Source organism: Anomaloglossus baeobatrachus, chromosome 5 (assembly GCF_048569485.1).
Source record: "Anomaloglossus baeobatrachus isolate aAnoBae1 chromosome 5, aAnoBae1.hap1, whole genome shotgun sequence".
NCBI classification, from domain to species: Eukaryota; Metazoa; Chordata; class Amphibia; order Anura; family Aromobatidae; genus Anomaloglossus; species Anomaloglossus baeobatrachus.
The window spans coordinates 556,526,130-556,544,959 of NC_134357.1; the positions used below are offsets into that span (position 1 = coordinate 556,526,130).

The window sequence follows — 18,830 nt, forward strand, 5'->3', positions numbered from 1 at the left end:
CCCCATATAGTTCAGTGATCTTTCCATGTTCTTTGGTGCAGTATATCTATTTCTATGGACTCTTTACATTAGTATATTGTATATTCCACTCTATTTCTCCTGGATATTCTATACGTACTCTAATACTTAGTGGATACTTATACACATATATGTCTGTATAACTTGCATCCTATTACTGCTGTATATATTCCACTTTGCTTCTTTTTTTTTAAATCAGGTTAATTTTTATTAAACCAACAAGGTTAAGATTTTAAAATGTACACCACACAGAAAACATACACATATATCAACTGAACTTGAGCTTTGTACAGTTCACCTAATGTCCATACATAGAGTACAATTATAAAATACGGATTTCATAACCAATTACAACATTCATTTCAGTGCGATCGACCCTAATACAGCAGTTGCCTAATCGTCCCATGTTAACCCATAATAATACCTATTCCCACCCCACCCCAATAGTTTCTTACTCAGTAATAAGGAGAAACACCTGTTCCCCAACGCTGTCCTGAAGTAACACAGGTGAGGGAAAGCGAAGGGTGTCCAGCCTCGCCACCCAGATCATGTGAAATGTTATTTGACGTTTTGTGTAAGGTATACTCCCCTTTCCAGTCGAGGTATAGCATTAAATCTATCCCTAAGTTCCTCAATGACTGGGAGACCTGGATCCAACCAGTGATAGGCCAACAGCTTCCTAGCTTCATAGGAGCGAAATACCCCAAACCACCAGTGATTCCAAATCAAACCCCTCATCCTGAAGGCCCAAGACACAGGTATATGGACTGGGCTGCAGCCATATACTAAACACCTGTTCAATTAATGCTAGTACCGCCCTCCAGTAGTCCTTGATGTTCTCGCATGACCACATCATGTGCATCAGATTAGCATTTTCCCGACCACATCTAGGGCAGAGATCATCTGACCAGATCCTCATCTTAGGGCTTTTTTCCACTTGCATACCGCTTCCGATGCGAGAGCATCGGAAGCGATATGCTAATGACCTTCTGCTGCAGGTGTCAGCCGAGGGTAATGCGACTGTGATGCGATCTTATCACAGGAGCGCAGAAAATGGAGGGAGCAATTTCTCCCATCTCCTCTACTGTCTTTCTCTGTGTGCACCGCACTGCAGTCGCATAACATGCGAGTGCAGTGCGATTTTACACACGTGTGAGCCGAGACTCGGTGCAAAACGCAGCATGCGGCGATTGCCACGAGAGCATGATTCGTGTGGAGAAAAAAACAGGACAGAGGAAACTCGGTCATTGATTAACACTGGTGCAAGTGCAATACGATTTTTTATCGTATTGCACTCGCACATGAAAATCGCAGGTGGAAAAGAGCCTTATGTAGTAAACTCGGCGTCCTGTACACTCCATGGAGCAGAGCTACTACAGCCACTGATTCTTGGAGAAAGCCAGCCTAGGGGTCAGGGACAAGACATCAGCCCATTGGTTGTCCGTCATAGGGTCTAAGTCCCATTTCCACTTTCCCCTACTCTGCATGCCACTGTATAAATCATACATGGGAGATATATGACCCTGTGTTTCTCCACAAGGTTGGCATATGTACAGATGCCAAAAGTCAGAAATGCTTAGCGGAAGCTGCTGATCTTATACGCAGGCTGCGGATAATAAATACTGTTTCGAGTAAAGTAATTACAATTGTAAAATCATAATTACCAGGTTTGGTTGGAGACACCAAAGTTTTATATAAGAGAATATAGAAGAACTGACACTGGACACACGTGGGAAAACTGTGGTAGGACGATTATTGTTTCTTACACATAAATTGATAACATTTAGATGATTCAGACAATCACGACAAAACGGGATTAACAAAGTCATTACCACAGGACTGTATGAGAAGGGGATTTATTCTAAAGAAACGCTAGAGCCAAAAATGAGAGACTCTGGGCCCCGGGGCTGGAGGCTTCGGGCTTCCAGCGTGTCAGTACGAGACGGGGTCTTTGTCCCTGGAGCTTCTCTACTCGGTATAATGAGACTCACTGACCTTATTCATATAAAAAGCATCTGAGTAAAATAGAAACTGCCTAAATATGAGGAGCTTGTCTAATCTATAAATCATTGTATAAAGAACTATTCTTCTGTACAAATTGTGATATTGCTGTAGCCCTAATATTTATGTAAATGACATCACTGCATAGATAATCTTACCCCAGCATTCCAGATTGGGAAAAGGTGGTGGGGGGAGGATTTCTCCCCATGTGAATTTTTCATAGTGGTCAACAAATTATAACTTTCCAGTAAAACATTTCTCACCTTGTCGATATGATATTTGCTTCTATCCTTGTGAGTTTTGTGATATTTAAAAAGAAGTCATTTGTATGTAAAATATTTCCCTCATTCTGAATATGGCAAGGGTTTTTTCCCTGTGTGAATTCTTTGGTGTTTAGCAAGATTTGATTTATCTCCATAACATTTACCACATTCTGAACATGAAAAAGGCTTCTCCCCTGTGTGAGTTCTCTGATGTCTAACAAGATTTGATTTTTCGTTAAAACATTTCCCACATTCTGAACATGAATATGGCTTCTCACCTGTGTGAATCCTCTGGTGTGTAACAAGATACGATTTTTTGTTAAAACATTTCCTACATTCTTTGCATGAAAAAGGTTTCTCCCCTGTGTGTGTTCTCTGGTGTGTAACAAGATGAGATTTTTTGTTAAAACATTTCCTACATTCTGAACATGAGAAAGGCTTCTCCCCCGTGTGAATTCTCTGATGTGCAATAAAATGTGATTTATGTGCAAAACATACCCCACATTTTGAACATGAATATGGCTTCTCACCTGTGTGAATCCTCTGGTGTGTAACAAGATCTGATTTTTGGATAAAACATTTCCCACATTCTGTACATAAAAAAGGCTTCTCCCCTGTGTGAGTTCTCTGGTGTCTAACAAGATGTGATTTTTTATTAAAACATCTCTCACATTCTGAACATGAAAAAGGCTTCTCTCCAGTGTGAGTTCTTTGGAACGTAAAGAGACTTGTTTTTTTTGTAAAACATTTCCCACATTTTGAAAATGAATATGGCTTCTCCACTGTGTGAGGTCTCTGGTAACTAACAGATTCTGAAGAAAATTTTTCCTCTATTGTGCAAATTTTTTTATGGATTTTTCGATATTCTGAAGCTGAAAATACCTTCTTTGCTATATGAGCACTCTGATTTTTAATGCATCTTTTGTGACATATATTTTTCTTAATAGTCTGTGAGGAATCAGAAGGTAGAACTCGTTTAATAAAATCAGATGATAGATCTATGCTGTCAAGGGATGATGGTACATCTGGAGTAATGACAATAACTTCAGTTATATCTTGTGGGATATCAAGGTCATCTGATTTAAAACTTGAAGATGTCAGTTGTGCCTCTAATTTCCTGGTACATTCATCTGCCAAAAATAAAAATTATTTTTAATAATATATACAAATTTAGGGACATAATTTATAAAATAGCTTGTAACTCTATAAACCAGCATCCCCTTACTGTCCTGCCCCCTTTCCCAGGTAGGGACACCGACACACTTACTGTCCTGGCCGCCCATCAGTGGCTTCTATGTCCTGGGTGCCTGTCGCCATCTCACAGGGCCTGTGTACACCACGCAGGTCTCCTGGGAGTGCGCAAGCATGTATTCTTAAAGGACCAGAGTGCCGTAACCTGGAAAAGCATTTCAGTCTATGACTGAGAGGCACTAGATATTTAAGGCATCCTTCCCCTATGGGAAGGGCAATGTGATCTATCCTTTGAGACATATGGCTAGTTGTCAGATCCCATTCTACTAGCTGAGTCTTATGCTGTGTGTATTAACATGTTTCTGTAAGCTAATATCCACTGTGCCAGCAATACCTCCTGCATCTATCTATACCTGCTGAACCTACTGCATCTACCAGTAGAACATGATGTTTAACCCTCTTTGTTCATTTTATCTCAGGTTTATTGGAATAATAAGCCATCAAATAGTCTTTTGTAGGACAAAATAATACAAAAGGGATACTTTGTCAGAGGAGAAATGGAGAGTTTCCATAATGGTTGTAGACGAAAGACTTTGGATATGGCTTCATTATCCAATACAGCAAAATCACAAAGCCAAATGTCTTCGATACTTCTCAGCCTTACAGTGGCCCAATCACGGTTACTATCCACGTTTGGCATTGGCACGGGGAAAAACCCACACAAACATTTACATTTTGTATGTCTTTCAGAGCACAAGCTGGACACCATTTGTTGAACAGTAAAATGACATATCGTCAATTTTCACTGTACAACAGGAGTCTCAAACTCGGCTGGGTATAGGGATCGCACATAGAAAAAAATAAATTTGGGGGCCCACATGCTTTTTAGGACATAGTGCCATTTTAATTGGTACCATTTTTTGTTCTATACACCTTTGGACCACTGTTTTTTAACATTGTTTTTTATTATAAGTGTGCACTTTTTTAATTATAAAAAAAACATTTTTGATGGTAAAAAATGTTTTCATTCTTTCTTTTGATTTCTTTTCTTTACATTTTATCCCCTTTTTGTAAGTAGTACAGTTTTACAATTAGCACCATAAAGTGATTTTGGCCAACATCTTGTAGTACTGTTCCCATCCTGGTCCTCATCTTTTAGTAATGTGCCCATACTGTTCCCCTTCTTATAGTAATATGACTATTCTTGGTAAAAATATTAGAAGTTTATGTGTTAATTACTTTCCTTTTTTTTGTAATTAAATTTTGGAAATCATGTGGGTGGGCTGCCCGGCCTTTGGAACTTTGGATAAAAATGCCCCTATCAGCACATTCAGCAGAAGGGAGAGAAAGAAGATCCATCAGTAAGATGGCGAGATTCTAGGAAGATGGAGTCATTGCTGTCAGTGGGAAAAACAATAAGAATCTTGTAGTTATGATACTTATTAATGGAGAATAAAAATAAAATAATTGATGTTACAAAGCAAGCTTTCCAGACTACTGAGGTCTCTTCATCAACTACAAGATTATTATTTGTTTCTCCCACTGAGAGCAATCAATCTTTATCCAACTGGCGAACACGGCACCAAACTAAGAATCTAGGACATCACCAGCATCATTACCCTCCGCTTTCTCTTAGGGGTCCACCATACAGATTAGATTTTTCTTTCCATGATTTTCTAAGTTGTTTGCACATTCTACGTACACTGTCATTTGGCTTTGCAGATTAGAGATCTGGGCAACTAAGGGTTAACATCTTCTAATTTAAAGGGATAGAGTGGATCCTACCTGTAAAATTTGGCTGATATAAATATCACTCCAACAGAAGGGCGTCCAATGCCAACAATAATGGGGGCAGTTTTGGGTGGAGGAGCATGTGGTGGTCTAGCAGCAGAATGGTGACTATTTGAAAGGGTCGGACAACACACAAACAACCTGCGTGCTCAACAATCAACGATTTTTAAAAAATGAACGACGTGTCAACGATGGACGATAAGGTGAGTATTTTCCATCGTTAATGGTCGTTCCTTGCTGTCACACGTAACGACGTCACTAACGATGCCGGATGTGCGTCACGGAATCCGTGACCCTGGCAATATATCGTTAGATCCGTCGTTTGCGTGTAACGAGGCCTTTAGTGGTCACTACTCACCTGGGCGGTTATCTGTAGGAATCTCCTCTTTACTCCGCTCATCACCCCTCACATATGTCTCTGTAGTATTAATATGGGGCAGATCTTCACCCTGAAACAAATATTGTAAAAGTCACAGACAGATGGAGAAGTCCCATCTATGATCAGCTCTAATCCTGCCATCTCCACCGCTCTCATTACACAAGTATAACACATATAATACTGGAGGATAAAACAAGACTGAGCACAAGACCTTCACAGCCGTCTACACATCATAGGGGGATTTCATGGCACCTTCTCTCCATCTACCTGATGATCCTGAGGAACATCGGGGTCTTCTTGTTTACAGTCCTGTGGGAGAAGAGGACGGGGACATCTCTCTGGTGTTGTCCTCTTACTGGATAGACCTGGAGGAGACACATACAGGGACTGAATTCATTCCTCACATACAGATAATTATAGGCCGTGTGTATTTAGTCCTGTCTATTACCTGGTGATGTGAGGGGCTGGGGAACCTCCATCATGACGACCTTGTACAGATCTCTGTGTCCTTCTAAATACTCCCACTCCTCCATGGAGAAATAGACGGTGACGTCCTGACACCTTATAGGAACCTGACACATACAATGATACCGTCACCCCCGATCCCTTCATAGCGTTACTGTATAATGTCCCAGCATTCCCAGCAGTGTCACCTCTCCAGTCAGCAGCTCAATCATCTTGTAGGTGAGTTCTAGGATCTTCTGGTCATTGATGTCCTCATGTATCGGGGGGTGAGGTGGAGGCCCCGTGATTGGGCTCAGGGGTCTTCCCCATCCCTCAGACACAGGGGCCTGACAGCGCTCACTAGAGGTCTTCTTCACTACTGTGTAATCCTGGTTATGGAGAGACACAGTAAGAAATCTCACTCCAGACATTTCCAGAGTCCTCACCTCTCCAGTTCTGTCCATCTGTTATTCCCATAGATAAGAATGGTGTAATGTGACGTCATCAGAATCTCTCACCTCTCCAGTAAGCCGGAAGAGGATCTCTAGGGTGAGGTGTAATATCCTCTCCGCCATCTTGTCCCTGTCCATATCCATCCTTCACGGGGCAATCAGGAGAATTCTCTTCTATAGAGCGACTGTTCTCCCCCAGCATCTAATGTGTATGGAGCCTGAGCCCAGTAATGGGGAATCTCCACACGGTAGAGGCTAGATCGGAGTTGATTTTTTGAGGGGGAGGAGTGATTTCATGAAATCATGATGTCACCGGAAGGGGCGGGGCCTCCTCAGTGCCGTGCAGATCTGTGGGCGGGAAGCGGCAGTGCTTGGGCTCCTCAGTGCAGAGCGGACGGATCCTGACCCTGAGGTGGGGGAATATTCAGCTTTCCCTCATTAGTTATAGCTCTGGGGTCTCAGGCTGGATGTTGGGGGCACAGAGCAGTGTCTCCTGTCACCACTGGGGGCTGCAGCTCGTGTATATCTCAGGGCATGTACTGAAGCTGCAGCACCGTTCTGTGGAGGCTTCCATAAGGTAAGTGGCTTATGAAGGGGGGGTTACACGGAGCAGGGGGCGATGCTGTGGAGGTTTCATAAGGAATGTGGGGGTTATTCTAGGCAGGAGGCGACGCTGCATGTTTGGGGGGCTTGCAGGAGGCAATGTGGAACGTTTAGGGCGGCTCGCACTTGCCACGGAGCGACTGCATGTTTGGGGTGGACTCGCACTGGACAGGGGGTGAAGCTGCACGTTTGGGGGGGCTGGCACTGGGCAGTGAGCGACGCTGCACGTTTGGGGGTGCTGGCACTGGGCAGTGAGCGACGCTGCACGTTTGGGGGGGCTGGCACTGGGCAGTGAGCGACGCTCCACGTTTGGGGGGGCTGGCACTGGGAAGTGAGCGACGCTGCACGTTTGGGGGGGCTGGCACTGGGCAGTGAGCGACGCTGCACGTTTGGGGGTGCTGGCACTGGGCAGTGAGCGACGCTGCACGTTTGGGGGGGCTGGCACTGGGCAGTGAGCGACGCTGCACGTTTGGGGGGGCTGGCACTGGGCAGTGAGCGACGCTGCACGTTTGGGGGGGCTGGCAGTGGGCGACGCTGCACGTTTGGGGGGGCTGGCAGTGGGCGACGCTGCACGTTTGGGGGGGCTGGCAGTGGGCGACGCTGCACGTTTGGGGGGGCTGGCAGTGGGCGACGCTGCACGTTTGGGGGGGCTGGCAGTGGGCGACGCTGCACGTTTGGGGGGGCTGGCAGTGGGCGACGCTGCACGTTTGGGGGGGCTGGCAGTGGGCGACGCTGCACGTTTGGGGGGGCTGGCAGTGGGCGACGCTGCACGTTTGGGGGGGCTGGCAGTGGGCGACGCTGCACGTTTGGGGGGGCTGGCAGTGGGCGACGCTGCACGTTTGGGGGGGCTGGCAGTGGGCGACGCTGCACGTTTGGGGGGGCTGGCAGTGGGCGACGCTGCACGTTTGGGGGGGCTGGCAGTGGGCGACGCTGCACGTTTGGGGGGGCTGGCAGTGGGCGACGCTGCACGTTTGGGGGGGCTGGCAGTGGGCGACGCTGCACGTTTGGGGGGGCTGGCAGTGGGCGACGCTGCACTTTGGGGGGGCTGGCAGTGGGCGACGCTGCACGTTTGGGGGGGGCTGGCACTGGGCAGTGGGCGACGCTGCACGTTTGGGGGGGGCTGGCACTGGGCAGTGGGCGACGCTGCACGTTTGGGGGGGGCTGGCACTGGGCAGTGGGCGACGCTGCACGTTTGGGGGGGGCTGGCACTGGGCAGTGGGCGACGCTGCACGTTTGGGGGGGGCTGGCACTGGGCAGTGGGCGACGCTGCACGTTTGGGGGGGGCTGGCACTGGGCAGTGGGCGACGCTGCACGTTTGGGGGGGGCTGGCACTGGGCAGTGGGCGACGCTGCACGTTTGGGGGGGGCTGGCACTGGGCAGTGGGCGACGCTGCACGTTGGGGCTGGCACTGGGCAGGGGGCGACGCTTGCACGTTTGTGGTGTGGGGCTGGCCACTGGCAGTGGGCGACGCTGCACGTTTGGGGGGGCTGGCACTGGGCAGTGGGCGACGCTGCACGTTTGGGGGGGCTGGCACTGGGCAGTGGGCGACGCTGCACGTTTGGGGGGGCTGGCACTGGCAGTGGGCGACGCTGCACGTTTGGGGGGGCTGGCACTGGGCAGTGGCGACGCTGCACGTTTGGGGGGGCTGGCACTGGCAGTGGGCGACGCTGCACGTTTGGGGGGGGCTGGCACTGGGCAGTGGGCGACGCTGCACGTTTGGGGGCTGGCACTGGGCAGTGGGGGGCGGACGCTGCACGTTTGGGGGGGACTGGGCACGGGCAGTGGCGACGCTGCACGTTGGGGGGCTGGCACTGGCAGTGGGCGACGCTGCACGTTTGGGGGGGCTGGCACTGGGCGACGCTGCACGTTTGGGGGGGCTGGCACTGGGCAGTGGGCGACGCTGCCGTTTGGGGGGCTGCACTGGGCAGTGGGCGACGCTGCACGTTTGGGGGGGGCTGGCAGTGGGCGACGCTGCACGTTTGGGGGGGCTGGCACTGGGCAGTGGGCGACGCTGCACGTTTTGGGGGGGCTTGCAGGGGGCGACGCTGCACGTTTTGGGGGGGGCTTGCAGGGGGCGACGCTGCACGTTTTGGGGGGGCTTGCAGGGGGCGACGCTGCACGTTTTGGGGGGGGCTTGCGGGGGGCGACGCTGCACGTTTGGGGGTTCTCGCTGGGCAGTGGGTGCGTGTTGTGGGGGCTCTCGCTGGGCAGTGGTGCTTGTTGTGGCTCTCGCGGGGCAGTGGTGCTTGTTGTGGGCTCTCGCGGGGCAGTGGTGCTTGTTGTGGGGGCTCGCGGGGCAGTGGTGCGTGTTGTGGGGGCTCTCGCGGGGCAGTGGTGCGAGCCCCCCCCGACGTGCAGCCTCTCTCTCCCCTGCGAGCCCCCCCCGACGTGCAGCCTCTCTCTCCCTGCGAGCCCCCCGACGTGCAGCCTCTCTCTCCCTGCGAGCCCCCCCGACGTGCAGCCTCTCTCTCCCTGCGAGCCCCCCCGACGTGCAGCCTCTCTCTCCCTGCGAGCCCCCCCGACGTGCAGCCTCTCTCTCCCTGCGAGCCCCCCCGACGTGCAGCCTCTCTCTCCCTGCGAGCCCCCCCCCGACGTGCAGCCTCTCTCTCCCTGCGAGCCCCCCCGACGTGCAGCCTCTCTCTCCCTGCGAGCCCCCCCCGACGTGCAGCCTCTCTCTCCCTGCGAGCCCCCCCCGACGTGCAGCCTCTCTCTCCCTGCGAGCCCCCCCGACGTGCAGCCTCTCTCTCCCTGCGAGCCCCCCCGACGTGCAGCCTCTCTCTCCCTGCGAGCCCCCCGACGTGCAGCCTCTCTCTCTCCCTGCGAGCCCCCCCGACGTGCAGCCTCTCTCTCCCTGCGAGCCCCCCCCGACGTGCAGCCTCTCTCTCCCTGCGAGCCCCCCCGACGTGCAGCCTCTCTCTCCCTGCGAGCCCCCCCCGACGTGCAGCCTCTCTCTCCCTGCGAGCCCCCCCGACGTGCAGCCTCTCTCTCCCTGCGAGCCCCCCCGACGTGCAGCCTCTCTCTCCCTGCGAGCCCCCCCGACGTGCAGCCTCTCTCTCCCTGCGAGCCCCCCGACGTGCAGCCTCTCTCTCCCTGCGAGCCCCCCGACGTGCAGCCTCTCTCTCCCTGCGAGCCCCCCCGACGTGCAGCCTCTCTCTCCCTGCGAGCCCCCTCCCGACGTGCAGCCTCTCTCTCCCTGCGAGCCCCCCCGACGTGCAGCCTCTCTCTCCCTGCGAGCCCCCCCGACGTGCAGCCTCTCTCTCCCTGCGAGCCCCCCCCGACGTGCAGCCTCTCTCTCCCTGCGAGCCCCCCCGACGTGCAGCCTCTCTCTCCCTGCGAGCCCCCCCGACGTGCAGCCTCTCTCTCCCTGCGAGCCCCCCCGACGTGCAGCCTCTCTCTCCCTGCGAGCCCCCCCCGACGTGCAGCCTCTCTCTCCCTGCGAGCCCCCCCGACGTGCAGCCTCTCTCTCCCTGCGAGCCCCCCCGACGTGCAGCCTCTCTCTCCCTGCGAGCCCCCCCGACGTGCAGCCTCTCTCTCCCTGCGAGCCCCCCCGACGTGCAGCCTCTCTCTCCCTGCGAGCCCCCCCGACGTGCAGCCTCTCTCTCCCTGCGAGCCCCCCCCGACGTGCAGCCTCTCTCTCCCTGCGAGCCCCCCCGACGTGCAGCCTCTCTCTCCCTGCGAGCCCCCCCCGACGTGCAGCCTCTCTCTCCCTGCGAGCCCCCCCGACGTGCAGCCTCTCTCTCCCTGCGAGCCCCCCCGACGTGCAGCCTCTCTCTCCCTGCGAGCCCCCCCGACGTGCAGCCTCTCTCTCCCTGCGAGCCCCCCCGACGTGCAGCCTCTCTCTCCCTGCGAGCCCCCCGACGTGCAGCCTCTCTCTCCCTGCGAGCCCCCCCGACGTGCAGCCTCTCTCTCCCTGCGAGCCCCCCCGACGTGCAGCCTCTCTCTCCCTGCGAGCCCCCCCGACGTGCAGCCTCTCTCTCCTGCGAGCCCCCCCCGACGTGCAGCCTCTCTCTCCCTGCGAGCCCCCCGACGTGCAGCCTCTCTCTCCCTGCGAGCCCCCCCCGACGTGCAGCCTCTCTCTCCCTGCGAGCCCCCCCGACGTGCAGCCTCTCTCTCCCTGCGAGCCCCCCCGACGTGCAGCCTCTCTCTCCCTGCGAGCCCCCCCGACGTGCAGGCCTCTCTCTCCCTGCGAGCCCCCCCGACGTGCAGCCTCTCTCTCCCTGCGAGCCCCCCGACGTGCAGCCTCTCTCTCCTGCGAGCCCCCCCGACGTGCAGCCTCTCTCTCCCTGCGAGCCCCCCCCGACGTGCAGCCTCTCTCTCCCTGCGAGCCCCCCCGACGTGCAGCCTCTCGTCTCCTGCGAGCCCCCCCGACGTGCAGCCTCTCTCTCCCTGCGAGCCCCCCCGACGTGCAGCCTCTCTCTCCCTGCGAGCCCCCCCGACGTGCAGCCTCTCTCTCCTGCGAGCCCCCCCGACGTGCAGCCTCTCTCTCCCTGCGAGCCCCCCGACGTGCAGCCTCTCTCTCCCTGCGAGCCCCCCCGACGTGCAGCTCTCTCTCCTGCGAGCCCCCCCGACGTGCAGCCTCTCTCTCCCTGCGAGCCCCCCGACGTGCAGCCTCGTCTCTCCCTGCGAGCCCCCCCGACGTGCAGCCCTCGCTCTCCCTGCGAGCCCCCCCGACGTGCAGCCTCTCTCTCCCTGCGAGCCCCCCCGACGTGCAGCCTCTCTCTCCCTGCGAGCCCCCCCGACGTGCAGCCTCTCTCTCCCTGCGAGCCCCCCCGACGTGCAGCCTCTCTCTCCCTGCGAGCCCCCCCGACGTGCAGCCTCTCCTCTCCCTGCGAGCCCCCCCGACGTGCAGCCTCTCTCTCCCTGCGACCCCCCCGACGTGCAGCCTCTCTCTCCCTGCGAGCCCCCCCCGACGTGCAGCCTCTCTCTCCCTGCGAGCCCCCCCGACGTGCAGCCTCTCTCTCCCTGCGAGCCCCCCCGACGTGCAGCCTCTCTCTCCCTGCGAGCCCCCCCGACGTGCAGCCTCTCTCTCCCTGCGAGCCCCCCCGACGTGCAGCCTCTCTCTCCCTGCGAGCCCCCCCGACGTGCAGCCTCTCTCTCCCTGCGAGCCCCCCCGACGTGCAGCCTCTCTCTCCCTGCGAGCCCCCCCGACGTGCAGCCTCTCTCTCCCTGCGAGCCCCCCCGACGTGCAGCCTCTCTCTCCCTGCGAGCCCCCCCGACGTGCAGCCTCTCTCTCCCTGCGAGCCCCCCCGACGTGCAGCCTCTCTCTCCCTGCGAGCCCCCCCGACGTGCAGCCTCTCTCTCCTGCGAGCCCCCCCGACGTGCAGCCTCTCTCTCCCTGCGAGCCCCCCCGACGTGCAGCCTCTCTCTCTTGCGAGCCCCGACTCGACGCTGCGGGGGCTCGCTGGGCAGCGGGGCGCGGCGCGTTGGGGTGGGGCTGGCACTGGGCAGGGGGTGACGCTGCACGTTGTGATGGGGGCCGGCACTGGGCAGGGGGTGACGCTGCACGTTGTGATGGGGGGCCGGCACTGGGCAGGGGGTGACGCTGCACGTTGTGATGGGGGGCCGGCACTGGGCAGGGGGTGACGCTGCACGTTGTGATGGGGGGCCGGCACTGGGCAGGGGGTGACGCTGCACGTTTGGTGGGGGCTCGCACTGGGCAGGGGGCGAAGGGGGGCCCTGTGTGTGTGTGTGGGGGCCCTGTGTGTGTGTGGGGGCCCTGTGTGTGTGTGGGGGCCCTGTGTGTGTGTGGGGGCCGTGTGTGTGTGGGGGCCGTGTGTGTGGGGGCCGTGTGTGTGTGTGTGTGGGGGCCGTGTGTGTGTGTGTGGGGGCCGTGTGTGTGTGTGTGGGGGCCGTGTGTGTGTGTGTGGGGCCGTGTGTGTGTGTGTGGGGGCCGTGTGTGTGTGTGTGGGGGCCGTGTGTGTGTGTGTGGGGGCGTGTGTGTGTGTGTGGGGGCCGTGTGTGTGTGTGTGGGGGCCGTGTGTGTGTGTGGGGGCCGTGTGTGTGTGTGTGGGGCCGTGTGTGTGTGTGTGGGGGCCGTGTGTGTGTGTGTGGGGGCCGTGTGTGTGTGTGTGGGGGCCGTGTGTGTGTGTGTGTGTGGGCCCGTGTGTGTGGGGGCCGTGTGTGTGTGTGTGTGTGGGGGCCGTGTGTGTGTGTGTGTGTGGGGCCGTGTGTGTGTGTGGGGGCCGTGTGTGTGTGTGTGGGGGCCGTGTGTGTGTGTGTGTGTGTGTGTGTGGGGGCCGTGTGTGTGTGTGTGGGGGCCGTGTGTGTGTGGGGGCCGTGTGTGTGTGTGTGTGTGTGTGGGGGCCGTGTGTGTGTGTGTGTGTGTGGGGGCCGTGTGTGTGTGTGTGTGTGGGGGCCGTGTGTGTGTGTGTGTGTGTGTGGGGGCCGTGTGTGTGTGTGTGTGTGTGTGTGGGGGCCGTGTGTGTGTGTGGGGGCCGTGTGTGTGTGTGGGGGCCGTGTGTGTGTGTGGGGGCCGTGTGTGTGTGTGTGTGTGTGGGGGCCGTGTGTGTGTGTGGGGCCGTGTGTGTGTGTGGGGGCCGTGTGTGTGTGTGTGTGTGTGGGGGCCGTGTGTGTGTGTGTGTGTGTGTGGGGGCCGTGTGTGTGTGTGTGTGTGTGGGGGCCGTGTGTGTGTGTGTGTGGGGGGCCGTGTGTGTGTGTGTGTGGGGGCCGTGTGTGTGTGTGTGTGGGGGCCGTGTGTGTGTGGGGGCCGTGTGTGTGTGGGGCCGTGTGTGTGTGTGTGGGGGCCGTGTGTGTGTGTGTGGGGGCCGTGTGTGTGTGTGTGGGGGCCGTGTGTGTGTGTGTGGGGGCCGTGTGTGTGTGTGTGGGGGCCGTGTGTGTGTGTGTGGGGGGCCGTGTGTGTGTGTGTGTGGGGGCCGTGTGTGTGTGTGTGGGGGGGCCGTGTGTGTGTGTGTGGGGGCCGTGTGTGTGTGTGTGGGGGCCGTGTGTGTGTGTGTGTGGGGGCCGTGTGTGTGTGTGTGGGGGCCGTGTGTGTGTGTGTGTGTGTGGGGGCCGTGTGTGTGTGTGTGTGTGTGGGGGCCGTGTGTGTGTGTGTGTGTGTGGGGGCCGTGTGTGTGTGTGTGTGGGCCGTGTGTGTGTGTGTGTGTGTGTGGGCCGTGTGTGTGTGTGTGTGTGTGTGTGGGCCGTGTGTGTGTGTGTGTGGGGGCCGTGTGTGTGTGTGTGTGTGGGGGCCGTGTGTGTGTGTGTGTGTGGGGGCCGTGTGTGTGTGTGTGTGTGGGGCCGTGTGTGTGTGTGTGTGTGGGGGCCGTGTGTGTGTGTGTGTGTGGGGGCCGTGTGTGTGTGTGTGTGGGGGCCGTGTGTGTGTGTGTGTGTGTGGGGCCGTGTGTGTGTGTGTGTGTGTGTGGGGGCCGTGTGTGTGTGTGTGTGTGTGTGGGGGCCGTGTGTGTGTGTGTGTGTGTGTGGGGGCCGTGTGTGTGTGTGTGGGGCCGTGTGTGTGTGTGGGGGCCGTGTGTGTGTGTGGGGGCCGTGTGTGTGTGTGTGTGGGGGGGCCGTGTGTGTGTGTGTGTGGGGGCCGTGTGTGTGTGTGTGTGTGTGTGGGGGCCGTGTGTGTGTGTGTGTGTGTGGGGGCCGTGTGTGTGTGTGTGTGTGTGGGGGCCGTGTGTGTGTGGGGCCGTGTGTGTGTGGGGGCCGTGTGTGTGTGTGGGGCCGTGTGTGTGTGGGGGCGTGTGTGTGTGGGGGCCGTGTGTGTGTGTGTGTGTGGGGGCCGTGTGTGTGTGGGGGCCGTGTGTGTGTGTGTGTGTGGGGCCGTGTGTGTGTGTGTGTGGGGGCCGTGTGTGTGTGTGTGTGTGGGGCCGTGTGTGTGTGTGTGTGTGTGTGTGTGGGGGCCGTGTGTGTGTGTGTGTGTGTGTGTGGGGGCCGTGTGTGTGTGTGTGTGTGGGGGCCGTGTGTGTGTGTGTGTGGGGGCCGTGTGTGTGTGTGTGTGTGGGGGCCGTGTGTGTGTGTGTGTGTGTGGGGCCGTGTGTGTGTGTGTGTGTGGGGCCGTGTGTGTGTGTGTGTGTGGGGGCCGTGTGTGTGTGTGTGTGTGTGTGTGTGTGGGGGCCGTGTGTGTGTGTGTGTGTGGGCCGTGTGTGTGTGTGTGTGTGTGTGTGGGGGGGCCGTGTGTGTGTGTGTGTGTGTGTGGGGGCCGTGTGTGTGTGTGTGTGTGGGGGCCGTGTGTGTGTGTGTGTGTGTGGGGGCCGTGTGTGTGTGTGTGTGTGTGGGGCCGTGTGTGTGTGTGTGTGTGTGTGTGGGGGCCGTGTGTGTGTGTGTGTGTGGGGGCCGTGTGTGTGTGTGTGTGTGTGGGGGCCGTGTGTGTGTGTGTGTGTGGGGGCCGTGTGTGTGTGTGTGTGTGTGTGTGTGGGGGCCGTGTGTGTGTGTGTGTGTGTGTGGGGGCCGTGTGTGTGTGTGTGGGGCCGTGTGTGTGTGTGGGGGCCGTGTGTGTGTGTGTGTGGGGGCCGTGTGTGTGTGTGTGGGGGCCGTGTGTGTGTGTGTGTGTGTGGGGGCCGTGTGTGTGTGGGGGCCGTGTGTGTGGGGGCCGTGTGTGTGTGGGGGCCGTGTGTGTGTGGGGGCCGTGTGTGTGTGTGTGTGTGGGGGCCGTGTGTGTGTGTGTGTGGGGGCCGTGTGTGTGTGGGCCGTGTGTGTGTGGGGGCCGTGTGTGTGTGTGTGTGTGGGGCCGTGTGTGTGTGTGTGTGGGGGCCGTGTGTGTGTGTGGGCCGTGTGTGTGTGGGGGCCGTGTGTGTGTGTGTGGGGCCGTGTGTGTGTGTGTGTGTGGGGGCCGTGTGTGTGTGTGTGTGTGGGGGCCGTGTGTGTGTGTGTGTGTGTGTGGGGGCCGTGTGTGTGTGTGTGTGTGTGGGGGCCGTGTGTGTGTGTGTGTGTGGGGGCCGTGTGTGTGTGTGTGTGTGTGGGGGCCGTGTGTGTGTGTGTGTGTGTGTGTGTGGGGCCGTGTGTGTGTGTGTGTGTGTGTGGGGGCCGTGTGTGTGTGTGTGTGTGGGGGGGCCGTGTGTGTGTGTGTGTGTGTGTGGGGGGCCGTGTGTGTGTGTGTGTGTGTGGGGGCCGTGTGTGTGTGTGTGGGGGCCGTGTGTGTGTGGGGGCCGTGTGTGTGTGTGTGTGTGGGGGCCGTGTGTGTGTGTGTGTGGGGGCCGTGTGTGTGTGGGGCCGTGTGTGTGTGGGGCCGTGTGTGTGTGTGGGGGCCGTGTGTGTGTGGGGGCCGTGTGTGTGTGTGTGTGGGGGCCGTGTGTGTGTGTGTGTGGGGCCGTGTGTGTGTGTGTGTGTGGGGGCCGTGTGTGTGTGTGTGGGGGCCGTGTGTGTGTGTGTGGGGCCGTGTGTGTGTGTGTGTGGGCCGTGTGTGTGTGTGTGGGGGCCGTGTGTGTGTGTGTGTGGGGGCCGTGTGTGTGTGTGTGGGGCCGTGTGTGTGTGTGTGGGGCCGTGTGTGTGTGTGTGTGGGCCGTGTGTGTGTGTGTGGGGCCGTGTGTGTGTGTGTGGGGGCCGTGTGTGTGTGTGTGTGTGTGGGGGCCGTGTGTGTGTGTGGGGGCCGTGTGTGTGTGTGGGGGCCGTGTGTGTGTGGGGGCCGTGTGTGTGGGGGCCGTGTGTGTGTGTGTGTGTGGGGGCCGTGTGTGTGTGTGTGTGGGGGCCGTGTGTGTGTGTGTGTGTGGGGGCCGTGTGTGTGTGTGTGTGTGTGTGTGGGGGCCGTGTGTGTGTGTGTGTGTGTGTGTGGGGCCGTGTGTGTGTGTGTGTGTGTGGGGGCCGTGTGTGTGTGTGTGTGTGGGGGCCGTGTGTGTGTGTGTGTGTGGGGGCCGTGTGTGTGTGTGTGTGTGTGGGGGCCGTGTGTGTGTGTGTGTGTGGGGGCCGTGTGTGTGTGTGTGTGTGGGGGCCGTGTGTGTGTGTGTGTGTGGGGGCCGTGTGTGTGGGGGCCGTGTGTGTGGGGGCCGTGTGTGTGTGTGTGGGGGCCGTGTGTGTGTGTGGGGGCCGTGTGTGTGTGTGGGGGCCGTGTGTGTGTGTGGGGGCCGTGTGTGGGTGTGGGGGGGCCGTGTGTGGGGGGGCCGTGTGTGTGTGTGTGTGTGTGGGGGCCGTGTGTGTGTGTGTGTGTGTGTGTGTGTGTGTGTGTGTGGGGGCCGTGTGTGTGTGTGTGTGTGTGTGTGTGTGTGTTGGGTGGGGCTCGCAGGGAGAGAGGCTGCACGTTGGGTGGGGGGGAGCTTGCAGGGGGAGAGAGGCTGCACGTTGGGGGGGGGGGGGAGGATGCAGGGGGGAAAGAGGCTGCACGTTGGGGAGGGGGGAAGAGGCTGCACGTTGGGGGGGGGAGCTTGCAGGGGGAAAGAGGCTGCACGTTGGGGGGGGGGGAGCTTGCAGGGGGAAAGAGGCTGCACGTTGGGGGGGGGGAGCTTGCAGGGGGAAAGAGGCTGCACGTTGGGGGGGGGGGGAGCTCTCAGGGGGGAAGAGGCTGCACGTTGGGGGGGGGGGGAGCTCTCAGGGGGGAAGAGGCTGCACGTTGGGGGGAGCTCTCAGGGGGAAAGAGGCTGCACGTTGGGGGGAGCTTGCAGGGGGAAAGAGGCTGCACGTTGGGGGGGGGGAGCTTGCAGGGGGAAAGAGGCTGCACGTGGGGGCCGAGCTTGCAGGGGGAGGGAGGCTGCACGTGGGGGGGCTCGTGCTGGGCAGGGGGCCGTGTTGCACTTTGTGGGAGGTGTGCTATTAATCTTCTCCCTTTGTTTTTCTAACACAGTTTGTGACTACTGGCATCTGGGTGTAATTGCCCCCCGTCGTCCCACCTTAAAGACTGAGAGAACAGTGTGGTCTAATGCACATCACACCTCCTATGTCCTCCAATGTATTCAACAAGAGCATTTTTATGGTAAATGGAGAAATACAATTTTACACCTAAAACGCACGGGACTCCGATACAAAAGATTTTTTTTCTTTCATTGTTGCCAATGTCCAATATGGCTTTATTCTACGTATTGATTTGTAAAGTTGATTGTTACAGTGTATATTTGTATCCCCCGACCTACTGTCTCCCCCTCTCTAATTACCCTGTAGACTGTAACCCCCCCGAGAGCAGGGTCCGCTCCCCTCTGTACCAGTCTATCAGTGTTATATATTTGTATCCCCGACCTTCTGTCTCCTCCCCATTACCTGGTAGACTGTGAGCCCCTGAGGGCAGGGTCCGCTCCCCTCTGTACCAGTCTATCAGTGTTATATATTTGTATCCCCGACCTTCTGTCTCCTCCTCATTACCCTGTAGACTGTGAGCCCCTGAGGGCAGGGTCCGCTCCCCTCTGTACCCGTCTGTGAGGATTGGTTTATTCACTGTAATTTATATCTGTATTTTGTGTGTTACCCGTTCCCATGTACAGCATGGAATAAATGTTCTCTATAAAAATAAAACTGTATAAATATATTTCTCCTTTTTTTTTTTGTTTTTTAAATTGATATACTTATTTTAATAAAACTGTTCTAGAAGTTTGGGCTGAATGTTCATTTCTATAATGATAAAGCTCGGTGTGACATTAGTGAGCAGTCACTGCCGGTCGGGCTGCGGTCACAGTGTTGTAGGTAGTTTCCAAAACATCTGTCCTCACATGTAGACCCACAGTAAACTGATCAGATCTCGCTGACAATTTATTTTCTGTCTTTAGCAGACCCCTGATCCTCTCTCACGCCCCCCATTTATTAGGCCCCAGTCCTGTTTCACCGTGTTTC

General features: G+C 57.4%; 1 protein-coding gene and 1 long non-coding RNA gene across 2 annotated transcripts; one reads left to right on the plus strand and one right to left on the minus strand.

Annotated features, from left to right (window-relative positions):
• Positions 1–263: 263 nt before the first annotated feature.
• On the minus strand, positions 264–6,826 carry LOC142312299 (uncharacterized). Its single transcript, XM_075351231.1, has 4 exons — positions 6,092–6,826; positions 5,911–6,008; positions 5,623–5,713; positions 264–3,412 (listed from the first exon to the last, which is right to left on the minus strand). Exons 1-4 carry the CDS (start codon positions 6,222–6,224, stop codon positions 2,364–2,366), a joined length of 1,371 nt encoding a protein of 456 aa, XP_075207346.1. The 5' UTR covers positions 6,225–6,826; the 3' UTR covers positions 264–2,363.
• Positions 6,682–18,528, plus strand: LOC142312312 (uncharacterized). The gene is made up of 2 exons (XR_012754355.1): positions 6,682–7,116; positions 17,854–18,528. It is a non-coding gene; the product is annotated as an uncharacterized LOC142312312 (long non-coding RNA).
• The last annotated feature ends 302 nt before the right edge of the window (positions 18,529–18,830 follow it).